We start from the raw sequence: 21533 nt of genomic DNA on the forward strand, positions 1-21533 counted from the left end.
CATATACAAATTTCCCCTTCAATCGTGAATTCATCATCATCTCTCTCTCTCTATAGTTCCCTCACTCCTACTTTTGATCTACTTGATTTGAATCAGCAAACACGAACACACATAATCAAAATCAAATCAATTTAAAAGGTGCGTAACCTAAATACTGATACACCTAATTTAATTCATTAATTTAGTGACTAATTAGACGATTTGTGATTCACCGTACCTACATCTATTCTCGCTAATTTGATTTGACTTTAGAGATCTATAGTTTTTGTATGTTATATTAGGGTTGAATTGGACTAATCGATGGACTATTTATGCATTTTCATTGTTGTTACTGGATTCACAATGTTTGTTACTATAATTAGTATATGCGCTGGATGGATGTGATTGGTGGATCTTCAGAATCGGATCTTATTAGAAACTGTGATTGTTTGAGAATTTAGGTTAATTTATATTTATAATTTTATGCCTGTGAATTGTTAACTTAGGGATTAGGTTTAGAGATTTGTATAGTATCATTGTTGTGGTGAGTAATGAGTTGTTTGTATTCTTACGTAACGATTTCAGTATCGTCGAGGGTTTCATTTAATTGTATTGCTTTTCTTGTAGGATCTATCTTCCATTTCTGTGACTGTTGTTTATTTTGGCTTTTATAGGGTGAACATCTTGTGTATTGATTACCTCTATTCACTTTAATTTGTTTGCAGGACGTATAGTAACTGTATTTATTGAATCGGGTGGTAGTTTTGTGATGATTTTTTTTTATGAAATTGGCCGTGTGATGTGCGTTTGTTCGCTTTAAAAGGATTGAAATTAGAGGTGGATCGTTCACGGGACAGGTTAATATTTATATTTATGTATATGAGTAATAATGAGCTATAAAGGAAAGCTGTTATTTGATCTTAATGACCCGGCTACCGAGGAGGATGAAGAGAATGATGACGTCTTCTCCTTTCAACCGCAAAGGGCAGTTCCGTCAACTACACATACTTCAGACTTATTTAAAACGTCAAATAGTCCTCGTAGAATAATTAACAACCATGCATTTTCTCATGCATCCTCTGTTTCGGGCTTTCAGCCTTTTATTAGATCAAAAGTAGCACCATCGTCTGAAATTGAAGACCAAAAGAGGCCAATTGATGATGGCTCTGTAATTGAAAAAGAAGAAGGTGAATGGTCTGATGCAGAGGGCTCTAGCTTACCGGATAAGTCAACATCCGCACTCGATGATAAGTCAAATGTTAGACCAATTGAGGTTTCAATGGATCAAAGGGATTCTGGTGTAGCTACAGTTGTTGGTACCTCGTCCAATGTGGATGATGTAAAGGATGAGAATTCTAACCATGGTTCTTTAGGACTTGATGGTGATTCAAATGATAGGAAAAGTAGTGATAGCCAAGAAGATTCAATGGTGGTTCCAAGACAAAGAGAAGTTAAAGGCGTTGAAGCAATTCATGCTTTAAAGATTGCAAATAACCATGGTAAACGTCCTAAACTTGACCAACAAAAGGAAGCAATGTTGGGGAAAAAGCGTAGCAGGCAAACCATGTTTCTTAATTTGGAGGATGTTAAGCAAGCGGGAACCGTCAAAACCTCAACCCCTAAAAGGCCGTTTCCACCACCCGTTACAACCCGAATTGTCAAAGATAAGCAGATTCAGACATCAATAACAAAGGATGAGAGCAGCAGTTTTGTGGAGTCTGGTGACATAAAATCTGAATCTAATAATGGTGATACGAATTTAGGTCGTCCAAAAAGGTCAATTAGTAGTACAGATCTTGCTACAGAGGATAAACTGGTTACCAATCAGAGGCAGAGTATATCAAAGCTGACGAAGAATGCACAAGTTCCTGGTAGAAAGACTGTATTAATCAGCCAGAATTCTATAGATCCTAAAGCAGGAGGTAAAAAACTTCCTTCAAAGAAGCCATTGCCTGTCGCTACTCAATATCAGGATACATCAGTGGAACGTCTTCTTCGTGAGGTGACTAATGACAAGTTCTGGCAGCATCCAGGTCTGAAACGTTCTATAATATGTACACTTAAGTCTGACTATATCAATTCTGAAACTTTATTATCGATTTATATCTTAATCGCTGTTACTTTTGTTGTTATTATTGCTTACTATACTTACTATACGTGGAAAAATGGTTTTGAGTTAAGCATTTCATTTTTGATTTTTAATATTTCTGATTTGCGTCTCAATAGAAATGTATGCGTATGGCATGCTCTTAAGACCGCTCCTTGTGCAGCTACAACGAAACTACCTTTGTCTTATGTGGCAATCCCAACACCCATGTCCCGGCTTTATGGGGGCGTGGTTTTGCAAGATTTTTGGGGCGTGGTAGGGGCAAACCACGGGAAGAACAACACTCACGCATGACACAACCAATTACATAATTTATTATTTATTATTTATTATTATTTAAATACATTATATTATTTTGCTCAACTACCAATCATATCTAACCACATCCTACAAACAATCTCCATAACACTACCCACAACACTACCATAAAGAACCCCCTTCCACAATACTGCCACGTCATCGTAATCCCCCCTACAACGCCACGACACTACAACATCTGTGTTTACCACAACGAATGGTCTAAGACCTTAACATAAAAGCTGCTTCAATATGTAATATGTGAAGCTTGTTTGTAGTCCGGGTTTCATTCTTGGTAGTTTTAGAGATGTCGTGCTTAGTATAAGAAAACAGATAATGTATTAATAATGAAGAAGGCTCTTTTTAGTAAAAAATGAAAGATTGAGATACTTATATTTTAACCAGGGGAACTTTGGACTTTAAAATCACCTCTTCGTTTATCCCATTATTGAATATTTTCCTTTTTTCTTCAATAATAGAATGATAGATGGCAATTAAATAAATTTTCTTGATAAACAGAGGCTTGTTTAGACGTATGAAGTTAAACTATTGGGACTTCATGCCTTCTTTGATATCGTTTTTATTAGTACTTCTAAGATTAATAAAAACCTCCATTCTTATGGAGTGAAGGAAACCTAAATATCGAACTAGGCTGTCATTTATCACAAAATTCCATCAAATACCAAGATATTTGTTTTTTTTGTTGTTGTGTGGTTTACATAAGATTGAGAAAAAGGGATCATATAATTATGTGTAGAGATTTACAAAATTAAGTCTAGTTGTCCTGTATATAGTAGTATATGTTAGTCTGCTTGTTTGAAGACTGACGACACTTGATATGAAATGATAGGTGAGTGTAATGAGGATAAAATGCTTATACAGTTGTAAATAGGCGCCATGGATGCATTGGTCATCAAGGGCTAAAATAACAAGGAAATTCTGATTTTGACATTGAGATCAGGGTCAGTGGTTTCAAGTTCCATACAGACATTTGTTCAGAAAAAGAAGAAAACAGTTGTGGTCCACTATAGTTAGGCACCATGGTTACGAAATTAATAGGGCTGTTGTTAGTTGCTCTTTTAGCTTCCATTAATTAGATATCATTGATCATGCACTTGTTTGCTGTTTATGTAGAATCTTATACTATCATTCAGTATACATGGTTTAGGGATAATACATATTTCCATTTGCTTGTAAATGTGGTAATGTCTTGTTTGCATTGCGGGAAAAAGTTAGGAATCCCTTATATTTTCTTTTTAATTAAACTGCAATTGGGTTAACTGTCACAAGTAGAGTATAGTTTGAAGTTCATGTTGAACTTTGTATTTTTTATATTTCATGTATATAATGACTACAAATTTGGACATTCAGAGGAGGCAGAGCTTCAATGTGTTCCAGGAAGCTTTGATTCTGTAGAGGAATATGTTAACGTATTTGAGCCCTTGCTTTTTGAGGAATGTCGTGCGCAGCTCTACAGTACCTGGGAAGAATTAATCGAAACACCTTCTAGAGACTTGCACCCAATGGTTCGTATAAAAAGCGTTGAGAGACGAGAACGAGGTATTGCATCTCATATTGTCTTTGATACATATCGAATTAGATTTGTCTCACTGACTAAAGCTAGTCTAAACATCATTTTTATTCTATATACAATGTGAAAATATATAATTTTATTTGATTTCGTGTGTGTTCACAGGTTGGTATGATGTGATACTTCAACCTGCAAATGAGTGCCGATGGAATTTTAAGGAGGGTGACGTAGCAGTTCTTTCCACCCCAAGACCTGGATCAGGTCTGGTTAAAATAAATTAAATGTTTGCTAATTCTACATCAAATAAATTAAATATAAATATAAATGTAAATTACTCTAATCGTATTCCGTTAAATATGCAGTCATATCGAAGAGAAACAACAGTTCAACGACAGGTGAGGAGGCTGAGGTCACTGGACGTGTGGCAGGTACGGTGCGGCGACACATACCGATAGACACCCGTGATCCGACAGGCGCAATTCTTCACTTTTATGTTGGGGATTCATATGATTCTAGCAGGTTTGCTGATTCGTATGAGATTTGTGGATCTTTTTTTTTTGTTCTATTCTTTGATCGTTTGTATGCTGATAAAAATTTATCATGTAATTACAGCAAGGCTGATGACGATCATATTTTAAGGAAATTGCATCCGAAAGGGATCTGGTTTTTAACTGTTATCGGTGCTCTTGCTACAACTCAAAGAGAGTATATTGCGTTGCATGCATTCCGTAGACTTAATTCCCAGGTGGGTCTCACAAATTAACTCTCAAATTTGAATTTACAAATATTATTCGTTCAAAGATAATTTATTTTTATATTCTATACAGATGCAAACTGCGATTCTTCAACCTAGCCCAGAGCTATTCCCCAAATATGAAGAACAGGCGCCTGCAATGCCTGATTGTTTTACACCAAACTTTGTTGATTATCTACACAAGACCTTCAATGGTCCACAATTGTCAGCAATTCACTGGGCTGCAACCCATACTGCAGCTGGCACAAGTAACGGGTTAACCAAGAAGCAAGAACCATGGCCTTTCACTCTGGTCCAAGGTCCACCTGGAACCGGAAAGACTCATACAGTTTGGGGAATGCTAAATGTTATCCATCTTGTCCAATATCAGCATTATTATACTGCTTTGCTTAAAAAACTTGCACCTGAAAGCTACAAGCAGGCAACCGAGAGCCTATCTTCTGATGTCCCAAACGGGTCCATTGATGAAGTTCTACAAAGCATGGATCAAAATTTATTTCGAACTCTTCATAAACTCTGCCCAAAACCGAGAATGCTCGTATGTGCACCTTCGAATGCTGCCACGGATGAGCTGCTTACACGTGTTCTTGACCGTGGGTTTATTGATGGTGAGATGAAAATTTACCGACCAGATGTGGCTCGGGTTGGGGTTGATTCACAGACAAGAGCCGCTCAGGCGGTGTCAGTTGAACGTAGAACCGAGCAACTTTTGGTGAAGAGCCGGGATGAAGTTTATGGGTGGATGCATCAGTTAAGAGGTCGTGAAGCTCAGTTGTCTCAACAAATAGCATCCCTTCAGAGAGAACTTAGTGTTGCAGCTTTTACAGGTCGGTCCCAAGGTTCAGTCGGGGTGGACCCGGATGTTCTTGTGGCTCGTGACCAGAGTCGAGACTCGTTATTACAAAACCTTGCGGCTGTGGTTGAGAACCGGGATAAAGTTCTAGTCGAAATGTCTCGTCTTCTTATTTTAGAAGGACGCTTTCGTGGTGGAAACTTTAATCTTGAAGAAGCCCGTGCCAGTTTAGAAGCTAGTTTCGCTAACGAGGCTGAGGTCGTTTTCACGACAGTTTCAAGTAGTGGTCGAAAGCTTTTCTCAAGGCTAACCCATGGGTTTGACATGGTGGTTATTGATGAAGCGGCTCAAGCGAGTGAAGTAGGGGTGCTACCTCCTCTGGCTCTCGGTGCAGCTCGTTGCGTTCTTGTAGGGGACCCACAACAGCTTCCTGCAACCGTTATAAGTAAAGCTGCCGGGACTTTGTTATACAGTCGAAGTCTTTTCGAACGATTTCAACAAGCAGGTTGCCCTACAATGTTGCTTTCGGTTCAGTACCGTATGCATCCTCAAATTAGAGAGTTTCCGTCCCGATATTTCTACCAAGGTCGCCTTACCGATAGTGAAAGTATTGCTAATTTACCAGATGAGCTATATTACAAGGACCCGATGTTAAAACCTTACATGTTTTATGATATTATTCATGGGCGTGAGTCTCATCGGGGCGGGTCAGTTTCTTATCAGAATATACACGAAGCGCAGTTTTGTCTTCGGTTATATCAACATCTTCAAAAAAGTGTGAAGTCTCTGGGTATTGCGAAAGTGTCAGTGGGTATAATTACCCCTTATAAACTGCAATTGAAATGTATTCAACGGGAGTTTGATGAAATTTTGAAATCTGAAGAAGGGAAGGATCTTTATATAAATACAGTTGATGCTTTCCAAGGGCAAGAACGTGATGTCATCATTATGTCATGTGTTCGTGCTTCGAATCATGGTGTGGGTTTTGTTGCTGATATTCGCCGAATGAATGTTGCTCTTACGCGTGCAAGACGGGCACTTTGGGTATTTATCCCGTCCTTTCTCCTTTCCAGTTAACTTTTTTAGGTGGCAAAATAGGTAGGCTAAATGGATCGAATGATACCCCAAGGCCCAAGGGGTAGCTTGATGGTTGAGACTTCCGAATCTCTAGTAGAGACCCAAGTCCAATCCTCATGGGCTACAACATTGGGCCTTGCCTTTCAATAAAAAGTAGTATGTCACTTTATAATATATAACGACCTATTTATATTAAGCTTTTAATACACAATTATTTAGATTAAGAAAATTTAGTAGGTTTTCTGCACTATAACACACTTTGAGAAACTTTTTACTCATTTGACCAAAGCTGATTCTATTTCAAAAAAGCTATTTTTTCTGAAATTTCCACTCAAGTTTTTTTCTTTTCTATTAGCTAAACTTTTGCTATTTAATAGGTTATGGGAAATGCGAGTACATTGGTTCAGTCTGATGATTGGGCTGCTCTAATTGCTGATGCAAAGACCAGAGAATGTTATATGGACATGGATTCAGTTCCTAAAGATTTTATGGGACCAAAGGTGCCGCCACCAGCCTATGGTCCACCGCAGGCTAGGTTTTCTAACATGAGGGGTCTCAAAAGACCCGGGTTAAGACACAGATCGTATGACTACATGGACTCTAGGTCTGGAACACCATCAGAAGACGATGAAAAATATAACAACTCATCATTTGGTCCAAGAAATGGAAATTATCGCCCTTTTAATAAGCCACCAATGGAGCTTGACAGTTTTGATCAATCAGGTGATCATTCTAGAGATGCATGGCAACAGGGTATTCAAAAGAGACCAAATTCTACCCCGGTTGCAGGAAAACGAGACCCATAATTCCATTTTTTGATGGTGGCTTCTCATAAATTTGACCATAACCCAACCCTGGGTACGTCTCAAATCTCAAATGAGCCTGAGATGCCGAAATGGGCTCCAAATGTTAACGGCTCGATCTTCATAATGTGCGTATGGCCATGCAATCAACCCTTACTTTCATGACCCGAGGATTAATGAAGGTGAGCCGTTTATCTATATTCCATGGTTATGTCAAACATTCATGGGCTCTTAGGTATTGCATCATTCGTTGAAAATCGACTTGTGATCGTATTAGTGGGGTTTTAAATGAGTTTAAAAATATGGGGTATACAAAGGATTAATTCATACAAAGATTGTGGATGGATTCATATAATTAATCTTGAACAACTTCGGCAGTGTGGCATAGTGGCAAGATTTTGTATAGAAAGGGTGGTGATGATGATATTTAAGGTTAAAGTTCCTTTACTAATTTGTAGACTTTGAGGGTGATGGTGGCCTTTGTGTACATGTTTTTACTTAGAAATTAATTAATATGGTATAATATTATTTATAAAGTTTCAAAATCATTAATCTTGTGGGTGTTTTGTAATTTGGAAATCATGGGGTGCAGAAGTTACTGGTTGCGGTAACTAGTTTTAACGGACGGAAATTTGCTCGTAGGCCATGACATTAAGTTTGTCGAGACTACCTAGAGGTGTACTCACATGAACTTCATATCGGCTTTTCACCACGATCGGGATCACGATTTATCAGCCTTAATTAGTTCGATCATTTTTTAGGCTAAAAATACGAATACTCTATAGAAGTGAAAGACGTTTTCAAGAAAACGTCAGCAACCGAAACTTATCAAAGTTCAAGAAATAGTAAGCCGAAAGATAGGTAGATGTGAACTATAAAGTAGCTCAATTGTATGTTAGTCTTGTATAAAAGTATTGCATAATGTGTACATATAATTAAATAATACTCGGTATCAAAGTTCAAGAATTAGTAAGCCGAAAGATAGGTAGATGTGTACTATAAAATAGCTCAATTGAATGCTAGTCTTGTATAAAAGTATTGCATAATGGGTACATTTCATTAAATATATTATTTAATTAATAATTGTAGCATGTTTTTCATCTACAAAACACGATCATAAATGGACACATTAATTGTTTGAGATAAAATTGGGTACATGCATCCATCATCTAAACTTGTATCATATCATGTTAGGTAACCTTTATTTTAAAAACATGTTTCCCTGATCTTGGAATTAGCATTAAATAAGTAAGTTAATAAATAAGAAAGTTAATGATAGATTTGAGGTTGTAAGCTCTGGCTTTTGTTTCAACATAAGCGTAAAAGTTTCTTGAGGCCAAACAAATAAGATTTTTTTATATATAAAATTAATTACATACCTTATGCAAAATGTTGCAGCTTTCAATTAAAATCATAAACACACAACAAACACTCGATCAAAAGGATAAGTATTCGAAAATGATCATCCTTAATTTTTACTTTGAACTTAAACGATCAAATAATCAATACTTTCGAGCTTAACTGTATATAACTATATACAATTATCAAAAGTTAAACTTATAATCAATAATGTAAATTTGTATGGTAGACTTGATACTTATAAGTGCAGATTGCCCCAACTCGATTATACAGCTAAGAAAATATTTTGAGTCAATTTTCATAAAATTAAAAGATAATTGCATGGTAGTAATAATAACGTATGAATTTAGTATCAATTGTTTGTACACGTGGAATTTGACCATGTCTACAAATCCTCCATCTAAATATGAATATGAACTTTAATAATATCATCAAAATGAATAATCATCACCCTGTTTTTCTTGTACCCATTGCCACATGGCTTTCCTATATTCACCATCAACAATAAAAATCAAAAATATTCTTTGATGGTTACATCTTATTGAGATCTCTGTATACTCTGTTCTTCAATCACTCATCACAATCCTAAAAGAATAAAAGGTGACTTTTTATATTATAAAATCCTATTTTTTATTTTCATTTTTTTGTATGGATTCTTTCATGACAATCACTTTAATTGCATCCATTAACAAAATTTTATTAATTTGTGATTTGATTGTTGTGTTGTTACAAATCTGTATTTCATTGATCCCATTGCATATATGTGATAGAATTATTGTTGGAAATACTTTTTTCAATAGAGGCATGCATGTAGTAAGTACGCTTTTGTAGAATTAGTTTATGTATTAAATAATCTTGGATCTAATTTAACATAGATTAGTAAATCTCCACTTTTAATTTTTTTTAAGAAAATATATCTCGTTGTCATAATTGTTGTTGAAATGGTCATGTTTCATTGCTAATAAAGGTGTGGGGTTACCTGATGTTTTAAAATTAATTGCTCATATTGAATATATATTAATTTTGATTAATTTCGAGAACGAATGATGCATTTAGTTGCTTTATACTCATTTGGGTCATCTGAAATTGATGGTTGATAAGTTGAACTGTGTTCTTGATCATAAGGGCACGGGGAACGGTGTCAGATTAAATTCAGTGTCCATGTGAGCGTTCTTCGGGAACACTAAAGGTGAAAAGTGGAGGAGTTAGTGGCGGTGTTTAGAGTAAAAATGGTCCACAAATATAATTTTCAATCAATAAGAAAACGGGACAAGAAAAAAATTAATAAAAACAATGAAAATTCAACGTTTGTTGAATAACTTCGACATAGAACGTTGAGCTGAACGCCGTGGAATGCCATACCGGAGTGGGGGAACGCCAGTTCCTGACGTTCCCATAGCTGAACTATGAAAAGAACGGGTGGAACGTAGATCACTCTTATTGCTCCAAGTGTCTATGATTGTAGTGAACCTATAATGTGTGTTTGGTTAGTTATAGGAACTTTCATTGATTGCATAATTGCTCTTGAATAGTGTTGACTTATGTTACTAACTTCTGTAAGAATTCACAATGGGCTTGAAGGTGAAAATAATTTTGTTTGACTTTGACTCAATGGTGGTGATAAATTTACAGGTACAGAACCTCATATAAAGCTATGAATCCACAACTGAAGAAAAGTAATTCGAATCTTTCGGTTGGTCCGCAAGATCAACTAAAGTTGGTAGGTTTTAATTGCTTTGAAATTCATGATTTCATTTACTTAAAAAGTTCGTATATTGTTACATATATGATTATGTTGGTCGCTTTAGATTAATGAGGTGCGTAAGGCAATTGAGAAACACAATGAGATAGAAAAGATCAAACAACGCCTGGGAAACGAGTATTCTACTTTTCTTTCGGATCAATCGATCTCGAGATATCTAAGGGCACGAAATTGGAATGTCAAAAAGGCAGAAAAAATGCTCGAAGAATCGTTAATATGGAGAATGAATTACAAACCTGCAGAGATTCGTTGGGTAAACTCCCGTTTCTTTTCTGTTTATTTCTTGTTCTTTTTGTTCCCTTTCGTGCTCGAGTATGCGAATCTGTTTTGCGAGCAGACTAATCTCGAGTCGACAACCTACTATGCAAGCTGTCCGGAGTCGTGCATGGTGAACCTCCGTAGCCATTAGGGGTTTTTTTGATGCTTTATAGTTTCAAACTCCTTTCTACTTATTGGGAAAGCCAGACTCGCCGCTCGGCGTTTTCTATTTATTTATGTCTATATGAGTTGATTCTAACGTTTAAGCTGTGTTTTTGTTACAATTTATTTAGCGTTTTAGCATTTATTTGACGTAGGAACATGTTGCGGCTGAGGCAGAAACGGGAAAAATATATCGTTCGAGTTTTATGGACAAACAAGGGAGGAGTATACTTGTTATGAGACCTAGATGCCAGGTTGCATTTCTGACTTTTTTACCTTTTGACTTTAAAAGTCAAACATATTATATATATTAAACTTTTGCTTGAAACACTCTTTGTTATATCTTACTGCAGAACTCAAAGTCGACACGAGCACAGATAAAATACTTGGTATATTGTATGGAAAACGCGATATTTAATTTGCCACCTGATCAAGAACAAATGGTTTGGTTGATCGATTTTAATGGATTTAGTATGTCGAATATATCCATCAAGTCAACAAAAGAAACGGCTCATATCTTGCAAGATCATTACCCCGAGAGGCTTGGTCAAGCAATTCTTTATAATCCGCCCAAATTATTTGAACCGTTTTGGAAGGTATATACTTCGCGCTTATATTATTTAAAGACAAAATTACAGTCCATGTGGTTTGTGTGAAATTGCATTCTAAGTCCCTGAACTTTTTTGGTTTAGCACTCCGAGTCCTCTTGGTTTGACTTTTTTGTACGGATCATCCCTCCGGCTAATGATTGTTAGAACTTTGTTAATTTAGGTAATGTGCCAGATGTCGTGCCAGACATGTGAGGAGAATTCTAGCGATCGCTAAGATAGAAAATGAAAATTTATCCTCATGTGAGTGGCATATGACCTAACCTAACATAACAGAGAATTCTAACAATTCTTAGCCGCAGGGACGAGCCATGCAAAAAATGAAACCAAGAGGACTCGGAGTGCAAAAAAAAGGTTCAAGGACTCGGAATGCAATTTTACACAAACTACACCACCGGTGTAATTTTGTTTTATTTATATGTCAAAGTCAAACATATACTATCTTTCTGAAAATTTTATGAATCATGAGTTTAAAGTTTGACTTGAAGATTGTGTTATTGTAGGTTGTGAAGCCATTTCTAGAACCGAAAACCGCAAACAAAGTGAAATTTGTATACGCAGACGATCCAAACACAAAAAACATCATGGAAAGCTTGTTCTACATAGACAAACTCGAGTCTGCGTTTGGCGGGAAAAATATAGCAAAGTTTGACGTCAGTTTTTATGCTCATAGAATGAAAGAAGATGACGCAAAAAGATTAGCTTTCCGTAAAGTAGAAAGCGGTTCCAGCTCAGCATCAGGCCGGACCTCTACTGTCTCGGAAGCTAATCTCACAAATACGGACTCAGATTCTGATGACGAAAAAACAAAATCGCCAGAGATTAATGAGGAACAAGTATTGGCTGAGGCTCAAAAAATCGCAGCAACTGATGGAAAAGGTGACCGGTTTGAGCCATAGTAATGTTACCCGATTTTGGCTAGTTTTCTTGTTTTTTATATTTAAGACTTATGTTTATATTCTAACCAGATATCGTTTAAGAGTATTTATTTCATAACTTTTTGCCAATATTGCAGTTTGTTTTTGAATATACAAATTTAAGATCCAGTTTAGTTTTTTTTTTTTGTGTGTGTGTATAATTGTTTTTATTTTAAATTAGCCCTCAGCAGGAGAAAAAGTTAAACACTATGTTAGACCTTAAAATAGAAAATGTTATGCAATAAGCCTGATATGCCTCATAGTTTAGTTTTGTACCAGTTAGTGTGTTAGGTGTTGTTTTCATAAGAAGTTGTGTTGGTGTTGGTTTGAATGTCTGTTTTTGTGGGTGCTCTTAGAGCACTGGGTGTGGTGACGCGTCAGTTCAGTGTTAGTTCAGTGTCTTGCTGATGACTGGACGCTGACTGGACTGACACTGAAAACTGACACTGGTGAAAAAACAGGGTAATTGGGAAGAATGTCAGTTCAGTGTCAGTTCAGTGTCTTGGAAAGAGAAAATATTGTATTTTATTATTTTTTAATTATTTTATAAAATTAATTTAATTATTAGAAAATACAATATTAACACAAAATAAACTTCATTAATAATAAAAAAAAGTTACATAATTAAAAATTAAACTACAAAATAAAAATACAATGCATAATAAAGACGTTATTTGTAACTCGAATAGCCCAAAGATGTTCGATCAATTTCACTCTTCCCCCTCATCCTCCGCCTCCTCTTCCTCCTCCTGAGCTCGAATAGCCCAAACATGTTCGACTAAATCGCCTCGTAAACGTTCATGCACCTCCCGATCGTGTAATTCCTTCGTCCTGGCTTTATAGTTCAGTTTTGGTGTTGTGTTTTGCATGATATCCGGAAGACAAAGGGTGTGTTTTTTACCTCTTAATTGAATTGGTTTAGCAGTAAATGCTGAATCAATGAGCATTCGGCAGGTTTGTTTCTGACAACTGAATGACATATGATGTTGAATGGTTCAACATTCAGTGGTGAACTATTCAGAGTTGATACACGCTCTTAACCATTAAACACCTAATTTTTTTGTAATATATATATTCCTTAAAGTATATAAGAACACTCATCAAACAACCTTATTGAAATTTTATTATGTAAAAGGTTAATAACGTAATTTTACATTAGTCATATTGTTCATTCATAATAATTATCAAACATGTTATTGTCATGTAGAACCAAGTTTGTTCGAAAGTTTTGAATCATTAAGATTATGAACAATTAAACGCTTAATCATTATGTTTTATCAAATGCAGTACTTGGTGATTTAGATAACCATTTCAATTGCCTTATCTCAATGGCCATAGCTTGTTTTATCCGTAATGGCTTTTATTGGCTATATATAATTAGTTTGATATCACCTTTTAAGATGGTTGGAAAGGCGGCAAAACATCTATAATGAAATAATTAAATGCTGAATGATTCAAAATCGGAATGGTTTAAACACCTTTCATGAGCCAGTAAACACTCTTGAAACAAATAATCAAGAGGAGGGTTTCCTATTTCACTATCACTGATAGTGTATCCAAATGTTATGTTCTTCTTGGATTAATTAATCACTCAACCTGGAGGCTCAAATAAAGAACAGAGCTTCAAAACCGAATATTGACTTTTATTGTTTAGTCAAATGCTTATATAAATGATAAAAGAAATTGATATGACATCACATGAAAATCTAAACTGTCATTAAATGAACTATTCCTATTTATAGATCTAGCACTAACAAATTAGCTAACTACTTGTAACTAATTCGTTATTTTGTCATAACTACTTTAGATGAGTTGAAACTGCACGTGCGTCGCATACCTAAAATGATTGTTAGATGACACTAAAATCACCAACAAAAATCTAGGATCAAGTTTTAGTGTTCTTCCTAGATTAACGAATCACTCAACCTGGAGGGCTCAATCAAAGAGCTGTTAAAATAAATGCAAATTTTGGTATTATAAAATAATATGGAATTAGTAGATGTATATATGTAAAATATTTAGATATTAATATGTATAAGAAAATATCTAGATATTAGAATATGAGAGAAAAATCTAGAAATTGAAATGTAAAAGAAAAATCTAGATATTTGTAGGTTGTAGAAATATCTAGATATTTATATATCCATGGAAATATCTAGTTTCTAGAATGTTCCATGAAGTAGTATAAATATGGGTGGTGATTTCATTTGTGTAAGTTGTGAAAAGAGTGAGTTGAGAAGTAGAGAAGAAGTAAGAAGTGAGAAGAGTGTGAGTAGAGAAGAAAAGCTTCTAAGTAAGTAATATTGTAATTGTATTTTGTATTAATAAAAGTGTTCTTTGTTAAGTTTCCCGGTTAAGCCTTAATTTGTGTTTAAGTTCTTAGTGCACTTGTGTTGTTCTTCTTATATGGTCGGCTCTGCCGCCTAAGTGATACATGGTCGGTTATACCGCCTAAATGATATATGGTCGACACTGTCGCCTAAGTACTATTGTGCACTAAGAATTCATAATATTAAAGGCTAATCAACGTCAAAGTGTTGGTGTAGTGAGTCTAGTATAGTCTAGATCCTCTATAGTGGGTGTGTTGGGCTTGTCGAAGCTTCCAACAAGAGCAGAGCTTCAAAACCAAATCTTGACTTTTATTAGTTAGTCAAATGCTTACATAAGTTAGAAAGGAAATTGATATTGCTCCAAATGAAAATCTGAACTATCATTACATGAGTTATTCAAAGATCTACCACTAACAAAGTAGCTAACTACTTGTAACTAATTTGTTATTCTGTTATAACTACTTTATATGAGTTGAAACCGCATATGAGTTGCACACCTACTTATTTAAGCTCATGACACCAAATCCATTTCTGAATTATACAACTCAACATGATCAAATATAGAATACAAAGGGTTGGCAAAGTCAGGCATAATAATTGGTTTTACCTGTCATCGGAGCTATGAGTCTTGCTATGGAGTTATGGGGTAAGGTGCGTAGATGGGTTTGATTTAGACTTACCGAGTTTTGGTTCGTGGGTTGATTGGTACTAATGGTTTGATGCAGCTCGGATTTCTGGAAGCTAAATCATGCCTATACGCAATCATCGGAGCTCTTCTGTGGATTATTTGGAGATTTCGTAACTACATTTTTCATGGCCCAAGAATGAAGAAAGAACCCTTTTTGATTCCTTTAATTTTTTTTTTATATTGGATTGTTAGTAGAAGTAAATGTAATCCTAGATGGGACTCGTGGCAAATCAAGCCGTTGTAATTGTTGGCGTTGGGCCTCCTCTCTAGTGTCTTGGTGTCTTGCTAGAGGGGTGAGGCTTTTTTGTTTAATGATATTCTGCGGTTCCCAAAAAAAAAAAAAAATTTGGTTTTACCCGTTCAGGATCGAATTAATCCAAATCGTATGTGTTAACCATCTCATGTGACACTTTCGTCAACTAGGATCCTAGTGTTAAATTTTGGAAGGTACATGCTTCACAGTTGACTTTTAAGGTCAAACTTGTATCTGTATTGGTTTGTTTGGAAGTAATTGTTAGGGACTAAAGCGAAATATCAAGTATAAACCGCTTATAAGTCGAGTCACCATCCAACTTTCATGGGCTGACCTACTGCTAGGTTATTAATAACATAACAAGGTTTGAAAAGTCGCTAGACGGAGATAAGTCTCTCGGTAGGGACTTTGAAATGACTATTCGGTAATTCAGCCGAGTTGGACGTTAACTAACATTTACTGTTAGTAATTTAGATATTTAACACACACACACACACACACACACACACACACACATATATATATATATATATATATATATATATATATATATATATATATATATATATATATATATATATATATATATATATATATATATATAGTGGTAGGATCAAGAGGGAAGTAACCAATCGGGGGAAGCGGGGGGAAGCAAAAACTTTTTTTTTTTTTTCGTTTTTTGAAAAAACTTTGTTCACGAACATTATAGATGGGATGAAAATATGAACATTTAGTAGAGACACTTTGTGATAAATGTTTTTATTTTGGCGGAAAAACGCTCGAAAAAGTAATATATAACAATTATCGTGTTTTTCGAGCGTATGTTGAGGTTTTAGCTATTGGGGTTTAGATATTAGGGTTTATAGGGTTTAGATATTAGGGTTTAGAAATTTAGGGTTTAGGGTTTAGATTTAGAGTTTAGATTTAGAATTTAGATTGAGTTTTTAACACGAACGGTTTAGAGTTTAGGATTTAGGGTTTAGGGTTTGGTGTTTTGGGTTTATGGAATAAATCCAAAACACCAAACCCTAAACCCTAAACCCTAAATCGGGCTAAATTTTACTTCACAAAACATGAAAAAAAAAAACGTTTATATTCTTTACGAACAATATTATCTTGAATGTTATTTTTGTCGATCGTTTTCCCGCCTAAATAATAACATTCATCACGAAGTGTCTCTTCTAAATGTTCATATTTTCGTGTGATCTTGATGCCGGAAAAAAAAAATTCAAAAAAATCGAAAAAAAAAAAAAAAATTTCTTCCCCCCGATTGGTTACTTCCCCATTGATCCTGCCCCTATATATATATATATATATATATATATATATATATATATATATATATATATATATATATATGAGAGATGATTCTAACACACCCTTTTTTGATCCTCACAAACCTATTTTAACCTTTTACTATTCTAATAATACTCCATTTTTTTAAATTGGTGTGTGAGGATCAAAAAAGTGTGTGTGAGAATCATCCCCCTATATATATATATATATATATATATATATATATATATATATATATATATATATATATATATATATATATATCAATTAAAAATATTTCGAACATAAAGATATTAAAATTTTGACCCTTGACTTTGACCGGCCAAGACCGGTTTTGACCTGACTTTTTAGTATTGACCGACTAATTGGAGGTTTTTGGACAAAACGAAACGGGCTAGTCACCAAACCTACTAGTCAGCCTAGACAGCCGCCGTTTACAACACTAACATACAACAACATAATATATGATATCTTTAAGATCAATAATACACAATGCAATCTTTGTGAAAACAAAAAGTTAATGTGCAGACCAAGTTACCAACTAAAAAATAGCTTCAACAGAATAATAATATCACTCTATAATCTTGTACATGAATGTAGCATACACCGAAAGCAGTACAGGATATGTTTTTCAACTGCTTTACATTATGTTCATATATATTTCAAAATACTTATCTAACAACATTCTATTTCCTACTTCTAGATTTACTAAAACACAGTGACTTTTTTAATATCAATGAAGCATCTCATCTAGCTTCTGCCTATACTTGGCCAAATTCTGCAACAAGTATTAAAAAACACATAAATTCACTAAAGAACTCGAAATTGCTCGGCGAGTACTCGGTGGGTACTCGATTTTTGCAACTCGGAGAGTACTCGGCGAGGAATCGGGATTACTCGTAAAATCAGTCGAAACTCGGTTAGAATCACTCAAAGTCAAACTGGGTCAACATCCGAGCCCGACCGAGTACTCCCCGAGTAGCGAGATTTGCAACCTTAGTATTCATATAGTTTCATTTAGATGAACACGAATCCATAAGTTTTTCAATATTTATAACTCAATACGTGAATTAACGCTCACCTTAGTATAAGCATAGACGCCAGCCTCGGTGGGGGCCGCAGGGCTTCCCCTTCTGATGTATTTTTCATCTTTGGCAATGTAAAGCATAGGTATCCCCGTTGATAGTTCCAAACTTATAACCTAATAATATAAAACATAAGGTTTTCAAAATAATTAAATATATTGTAAATAATTCATTACAATTTGAAATTACAGATGCTATAAGATTATATTCTCTAACCTCTTGAGAAGTGAGTTTGTCGAGATACATTATGATGGACCTTAACGAATTCCCATGTGCCGCAATCATTACATTCTTTCCTGCTTGAAGTTGAGGTTCAATCTGAAACACTTTTCAACGTTAGTTTAATAATAAGATTTTTTCTAATAATAATAATAATAATAATAATAATAATAATAATAATAATAATAAAAAGACTTTTTATGAGTGTCATTAACACCTTACAGAGTGTGGTACATAGCGGTTAATTATTACTTTAGGGTGATAGTTATTCAGATGTACAACACTTTTAAGGACGTTAACGACAACCTGTTGTCAGAAAAATCCTAATAACGAAAACTGAAGTATGAAATACATAGGCAATCTTACTTGCTCTTTAAAGTACGCAACAGCTCTTTCAGCGCACATTTCCAAACTTTCGCCGTTTGGTGGAGGTATATCGTAACTACGTCGCCACACGTGAACTTGTTCTTTTCCATATTTATCAGCAGTTTCCTGTTTATTTAGGCCCTGTAGTTCACCATACCTAAGACGAAAAATGAAAAAGTATTAGTAGAGAAAAAGGTTGAAACTTGGAACGAAAATGATCGAGGAATCTACTTTAAAAATATATAAACATACATTCTTTCATTAAGTTGCCAAGCTGTAACAACAGGTATACACTGCTTTTTTGTTTCTTCACTGAAAATTTGACTCCAAGCCGTTGCTTGTTCATTTTCATCATGCATCACAATAGGCACCTACAAAAAAAGTCAACAAATCATGGTCAACACAACTTTTTAAAACTACCCCATGGGATTTAATACTATTGTAAAAGTCGGCTGACACGCCGGTTTGGGGAGTATAGCCCGTCCGGAGTCGTCCAAAAACGCCTCAAAAGTTGGTCAAAGGCTAGAATGTCGGGCTGAGTCGGTCAAAGTCAAAGTTACGTCAAAAAGTTATACTTTTTAAAATTAGAGTGTGTCATATATTTATGTTTGATAAATTTATGTATGATATATAGATGTATAATTTATTTATTGCTAAAAGTCAACGTTGGTCAACGCCGGACGCATCCCTCCAACGTTGGTCAACTTGGATTTCGGATAGTTAATATCAGAAAACTAAACGGACCTTAGTGATATACGAGTACCTTTTTGCGACGATGTTGAGTCATGGCGAGCATTGCAGTCATCTGCGCACGAATCAAAGCGGACGTATATATCATGTCGATCGGTATATTGCTTATACGTTTACCAGCTTCAATGGCTTCCTCAACACCCTTTTTTGTTAATGGCACATCAACGCAGCCTGTGAATAAGTTCTTCTCGTTCCAAAGAGACTCGCCATGTCTAATCAATATCAAAGCGGCTTCACCTAAAATACGAACGATTTTACGTATTCTAGTAAAATGCTTTTAATAACGATTTCCTAACTTTTAGGTGCTGTTTGTTTTCTAATATTTTTGTCTGGCGGACCATGTGGTCTAAAGATCTATATGCTGAATTGTATGCTGAATAGTGAGGACTGTTTGTTTTTATGTCTGTAAATTAACTTAATCATATTTGCAACACTTAGAAGCATATTTCTAAGTCTGCAGACAAAATAAGACATTATTTTATCTTATGTATTCAGAAAAACAAACAATCTGCACTAAAAACGCCTGCTGGCGCGCTACATAAGATATAAGATCTGCAGACTGAAAAACAAACAACACCTTAGCGTTCGACATAAAAAAAAATTTGGATTATCAAGTAAATAGTTTCTATAGAAAAATTGATTACGGTGATCAATGTAAAGTAGCCCAACTTTAGGCAATAATCACACTTGCACCATTTTTCAAGTGTGTGAGTGTGACGAGAAAAGGAGCATAGACAATCGTAAACATGAAAAGATGCAAGAAGTCATACTTGGTTTTTTAGTCGGATCTTTGGTGGTGCCATTTGACGATGATGCTCGAATTGATCCACAACTTGTCTTTTTAGATGAATAACGTTCTCTTTTCAATTGTCCAATCTCAAGTTTAAAACCTCTTGTAATCAACCTCATAGAAACGTTTCCACATTCTTGTGGAAGTGTAGAATTACCAATATACCCATGAGAATGTAAAGTACCAACGGCTTGGTGAAACATAGTTGTAGCCATTCTGAAAATAACAACCAAGTATCAGCTTAAAGTACATATATTACGAATAACCCATACTGTGTAATCATAATGTTATAATCAATATCAAGATTTAAGTAAATAACAGAACAGAAATCGTCACCAATGCAATATATTTCATTTTACAAAGTTCCACTAAATGTGACACACTTTTTTTATTATTATTAATAACTAATAAAATTAACCCATATGTTTCAAATTAACCTCAGAACTAAACGGGTCTACAAATTGAGAACAAGGAAACCAATTAAAACTAGACACCAAAGAAATGGTCCCCTTATCAAGAGCAGCTGATGTTTGACTTTGAAAGTCAAACATATACTCCCTACTCTTCAACTTCCAAAACGGTTTTAATCATTTACATGTTATATTTTGTCAGAACTAGATTAAACATTATATCATCCAGTACACAGATTAAATATGTAGTTGAAATCTGCAACCACAATCATAACAACTTTACATACAGTATTTCTTACATTTGACCAAAAAGGTCAACCCCCATAACATTAGCCAGATCTGATAATCATAATTAACATTAACATACACATCATAATGAAAATGTTCCACCTTTACAAATTCTAGCAAATGGGTATTACAATTGGGGGCACAAAACTTCAAAAAACAAATCAAAGATCAAATTTTTACGAGAAAATAGAAAACAAATAAGTGCAGAAAATAAGGTAATTAAGAAATAAGAGATCTTACATTATTGATACTGCAAAGAGATTGAACGATTAGGCGATACAATCGATGGAGAAAATGTAATCAATATGCACACCAAAGTAATTTAGGGGAGGTATTTGTAGCGTGTGTGTTTGTATGTGTTTGAGTTAGGTATGATTTAATGAAAATGTAAATGGGATACTTTTATGAAATATAAATTCGCGAAAAAGGGGTTTTGGAATCGTTGGAAACAAAGAAAGAAAAGGGCGGAAGAAAATAGAGAGACAGCTAAAATCAGGTACCTGCCAACTTGTATTAGTTTTGTTTTAGGGGTTGGTACGTTGGTAGGTACGGGTTATTATAGGATTCTAACTAGAGGATGTTACAGTTGCACAAAATTTATTAAATTATTTTTTATTAAACCACTTGTTAAAAGATCCGTGAATTTACAGA

General features: G+C 34.9%; 3 protein-coding genes across 3 annotated transcripts; 2 read left to right on the top strand and 1 right to left on the bottom strand.

Annotated features, from left to right (window-relative positions):
- On the top strand, positions 1-7728 carry LOC139902940 (probable helicase MAGATAMA 3). Its single transcript, XM_071885655.1, has 8 exons — positions 1-138; positions 705-2012; positions 3755-3943; positions 4080-4175; positions 4277-4433; positions 4527-4659; positions 4742-6505; positions 6916-7728. The coding sequence occupies exons 2-8, from the start codon at positions 869-871 to the stop codon at positions 7342-7344; spliced, it is 3912 nt and encodes a 1303-aa protein (XP_071741756.1). The 5' UTR covers positions 1-138; positions 705-868; the 3' UTR covers positions 7345-7728.
- Positions 7729-9179: 1451 nt separating this feature from the next.
- LOC139898833 (uncharacterized) lies at positions 9180-12452 on the top strand. The gene is made up of 6 exons (XM_071881631.1): positions 9180-9300; positions 10333-10420; positions 10509-10715; positions 11038-11136; positions 11236-11478; positions 11994-12452. Exons 2-6 carry the CDS (start codon positions 10355-10357, stop codon positions 12387-12389), a joined length of 1011 nt encoding a protein of 336 aa, XP_071737732.1. The 5' UTR covers positions 9180-9300; positions 10333-10354; the 3' UTR covers positions 12390-12452.
- A 5095-nt stretch (positions 12453-17547) lies between these two features.
- Positions 17548-21129, bottom strand: LOC139898834 (2,3-bisphosphoglycerate-dependent phosphoglycerate mutase 1-like). Its single transcript, XM_071881632.1, has 8 exons — positions 21123-21129; positions 20165-20400; positions 19408-19631; positions 18897-19015; positions 18645-18801; positions 18276-18377; positions 18056-18175; positions 17548-17752 (listed from the first exon to the last, which is right to left on the bottom strand). Exons 2-8 carry the CDS (start codon positions 20397-20399, stop codon positions 17708-17710), a joined length of 1002 nt encoding a protein of 333 aa, XP_071737733.1. The 5' UTR covers position 20400; positions 21123-21129; the 3' UTR covers positions 17548-17707.
- Positions 21130-21533: the final 404 nt, after the last annotated feature.

This window comes from Rutidosis leptorrhynchoides, chromosome 3 (assembly GCF_046630445.1).
Source record: "Rutidosis leptorrhynchoides isolate AG116_Rl617_1_P2 chromosome 3, CSIRO_AGI_Rlap_v1, whole genome shotgun sequence".
NCBI classification, from domain to species: Eukaryota; Viridiplantae; Streptophyta; class Magnoliopsida; order Asterales; family Asteraceae; genus Rutidosis; species Rutidosis leptorrhynchoides.

Coding starts and splice junctions, on each gene's coding strand:
- LOC139902940 (XM_071885655.1), top strand. CDS start 869: ATGAGCTATAAAGGAAAGCTGTTATTTGATCTTAATGACCCGGCTACC. Junction 2,013..3,754: donor CAAGTTCTGGCAGCATCCAG/GTCTGAAACGTT, acceptor TTGGACATTCAG/AGGAGGCAGAGCTTCAATGT. Junction 4,434..4,526: donor GATTCATATGATTCTAGCAG/GTTTGCTGATTC, acceptor ATGTAATTACAG/CAAGGCTGATGACGATCATA.
- LOC139898833 (XM_071881631.1), top strand. CDS start 10,355: ATGAATCCACAACTGAAGAAAAGTAATTCGAATCTTTCGGTTGGTCCG. Junction 10,421..10,508: donor CGCAAGATCAACTAAAGTTG/GTAGGTTTTAAT, acceptor TGGTCGCTTTAG/ATTAATGAGGTGCGTAAGGC. Junction 10,716..11,037: donor AACCTGCAGAGATTCGTTGG/GTAAACTCCCGT, acceptor TATTTGACGTAG/GAACATGTTGCGGCTGAGGC.
- LOC139898834 (XM_071881632.1), bottom strand. CDS start 20,399: ATGGCTACAACTATGTTTCACCAAGCCGTTGGTACTTTACATTCTCAT. Junction 19,632..20,164: donor AGATCCGACTAAAAAACCAA/GTATGACTTCTT, acceptor TTCGTATTTTAG/GTGAAGCCGCTTTGATATTG. Junction 18,176..18,275: donor ACAAACTCACTTCTCAAGAG/GTTAGAGAATAT, acceptor TTATATTATTAG/GTTATAAGTTTGGAACTATC.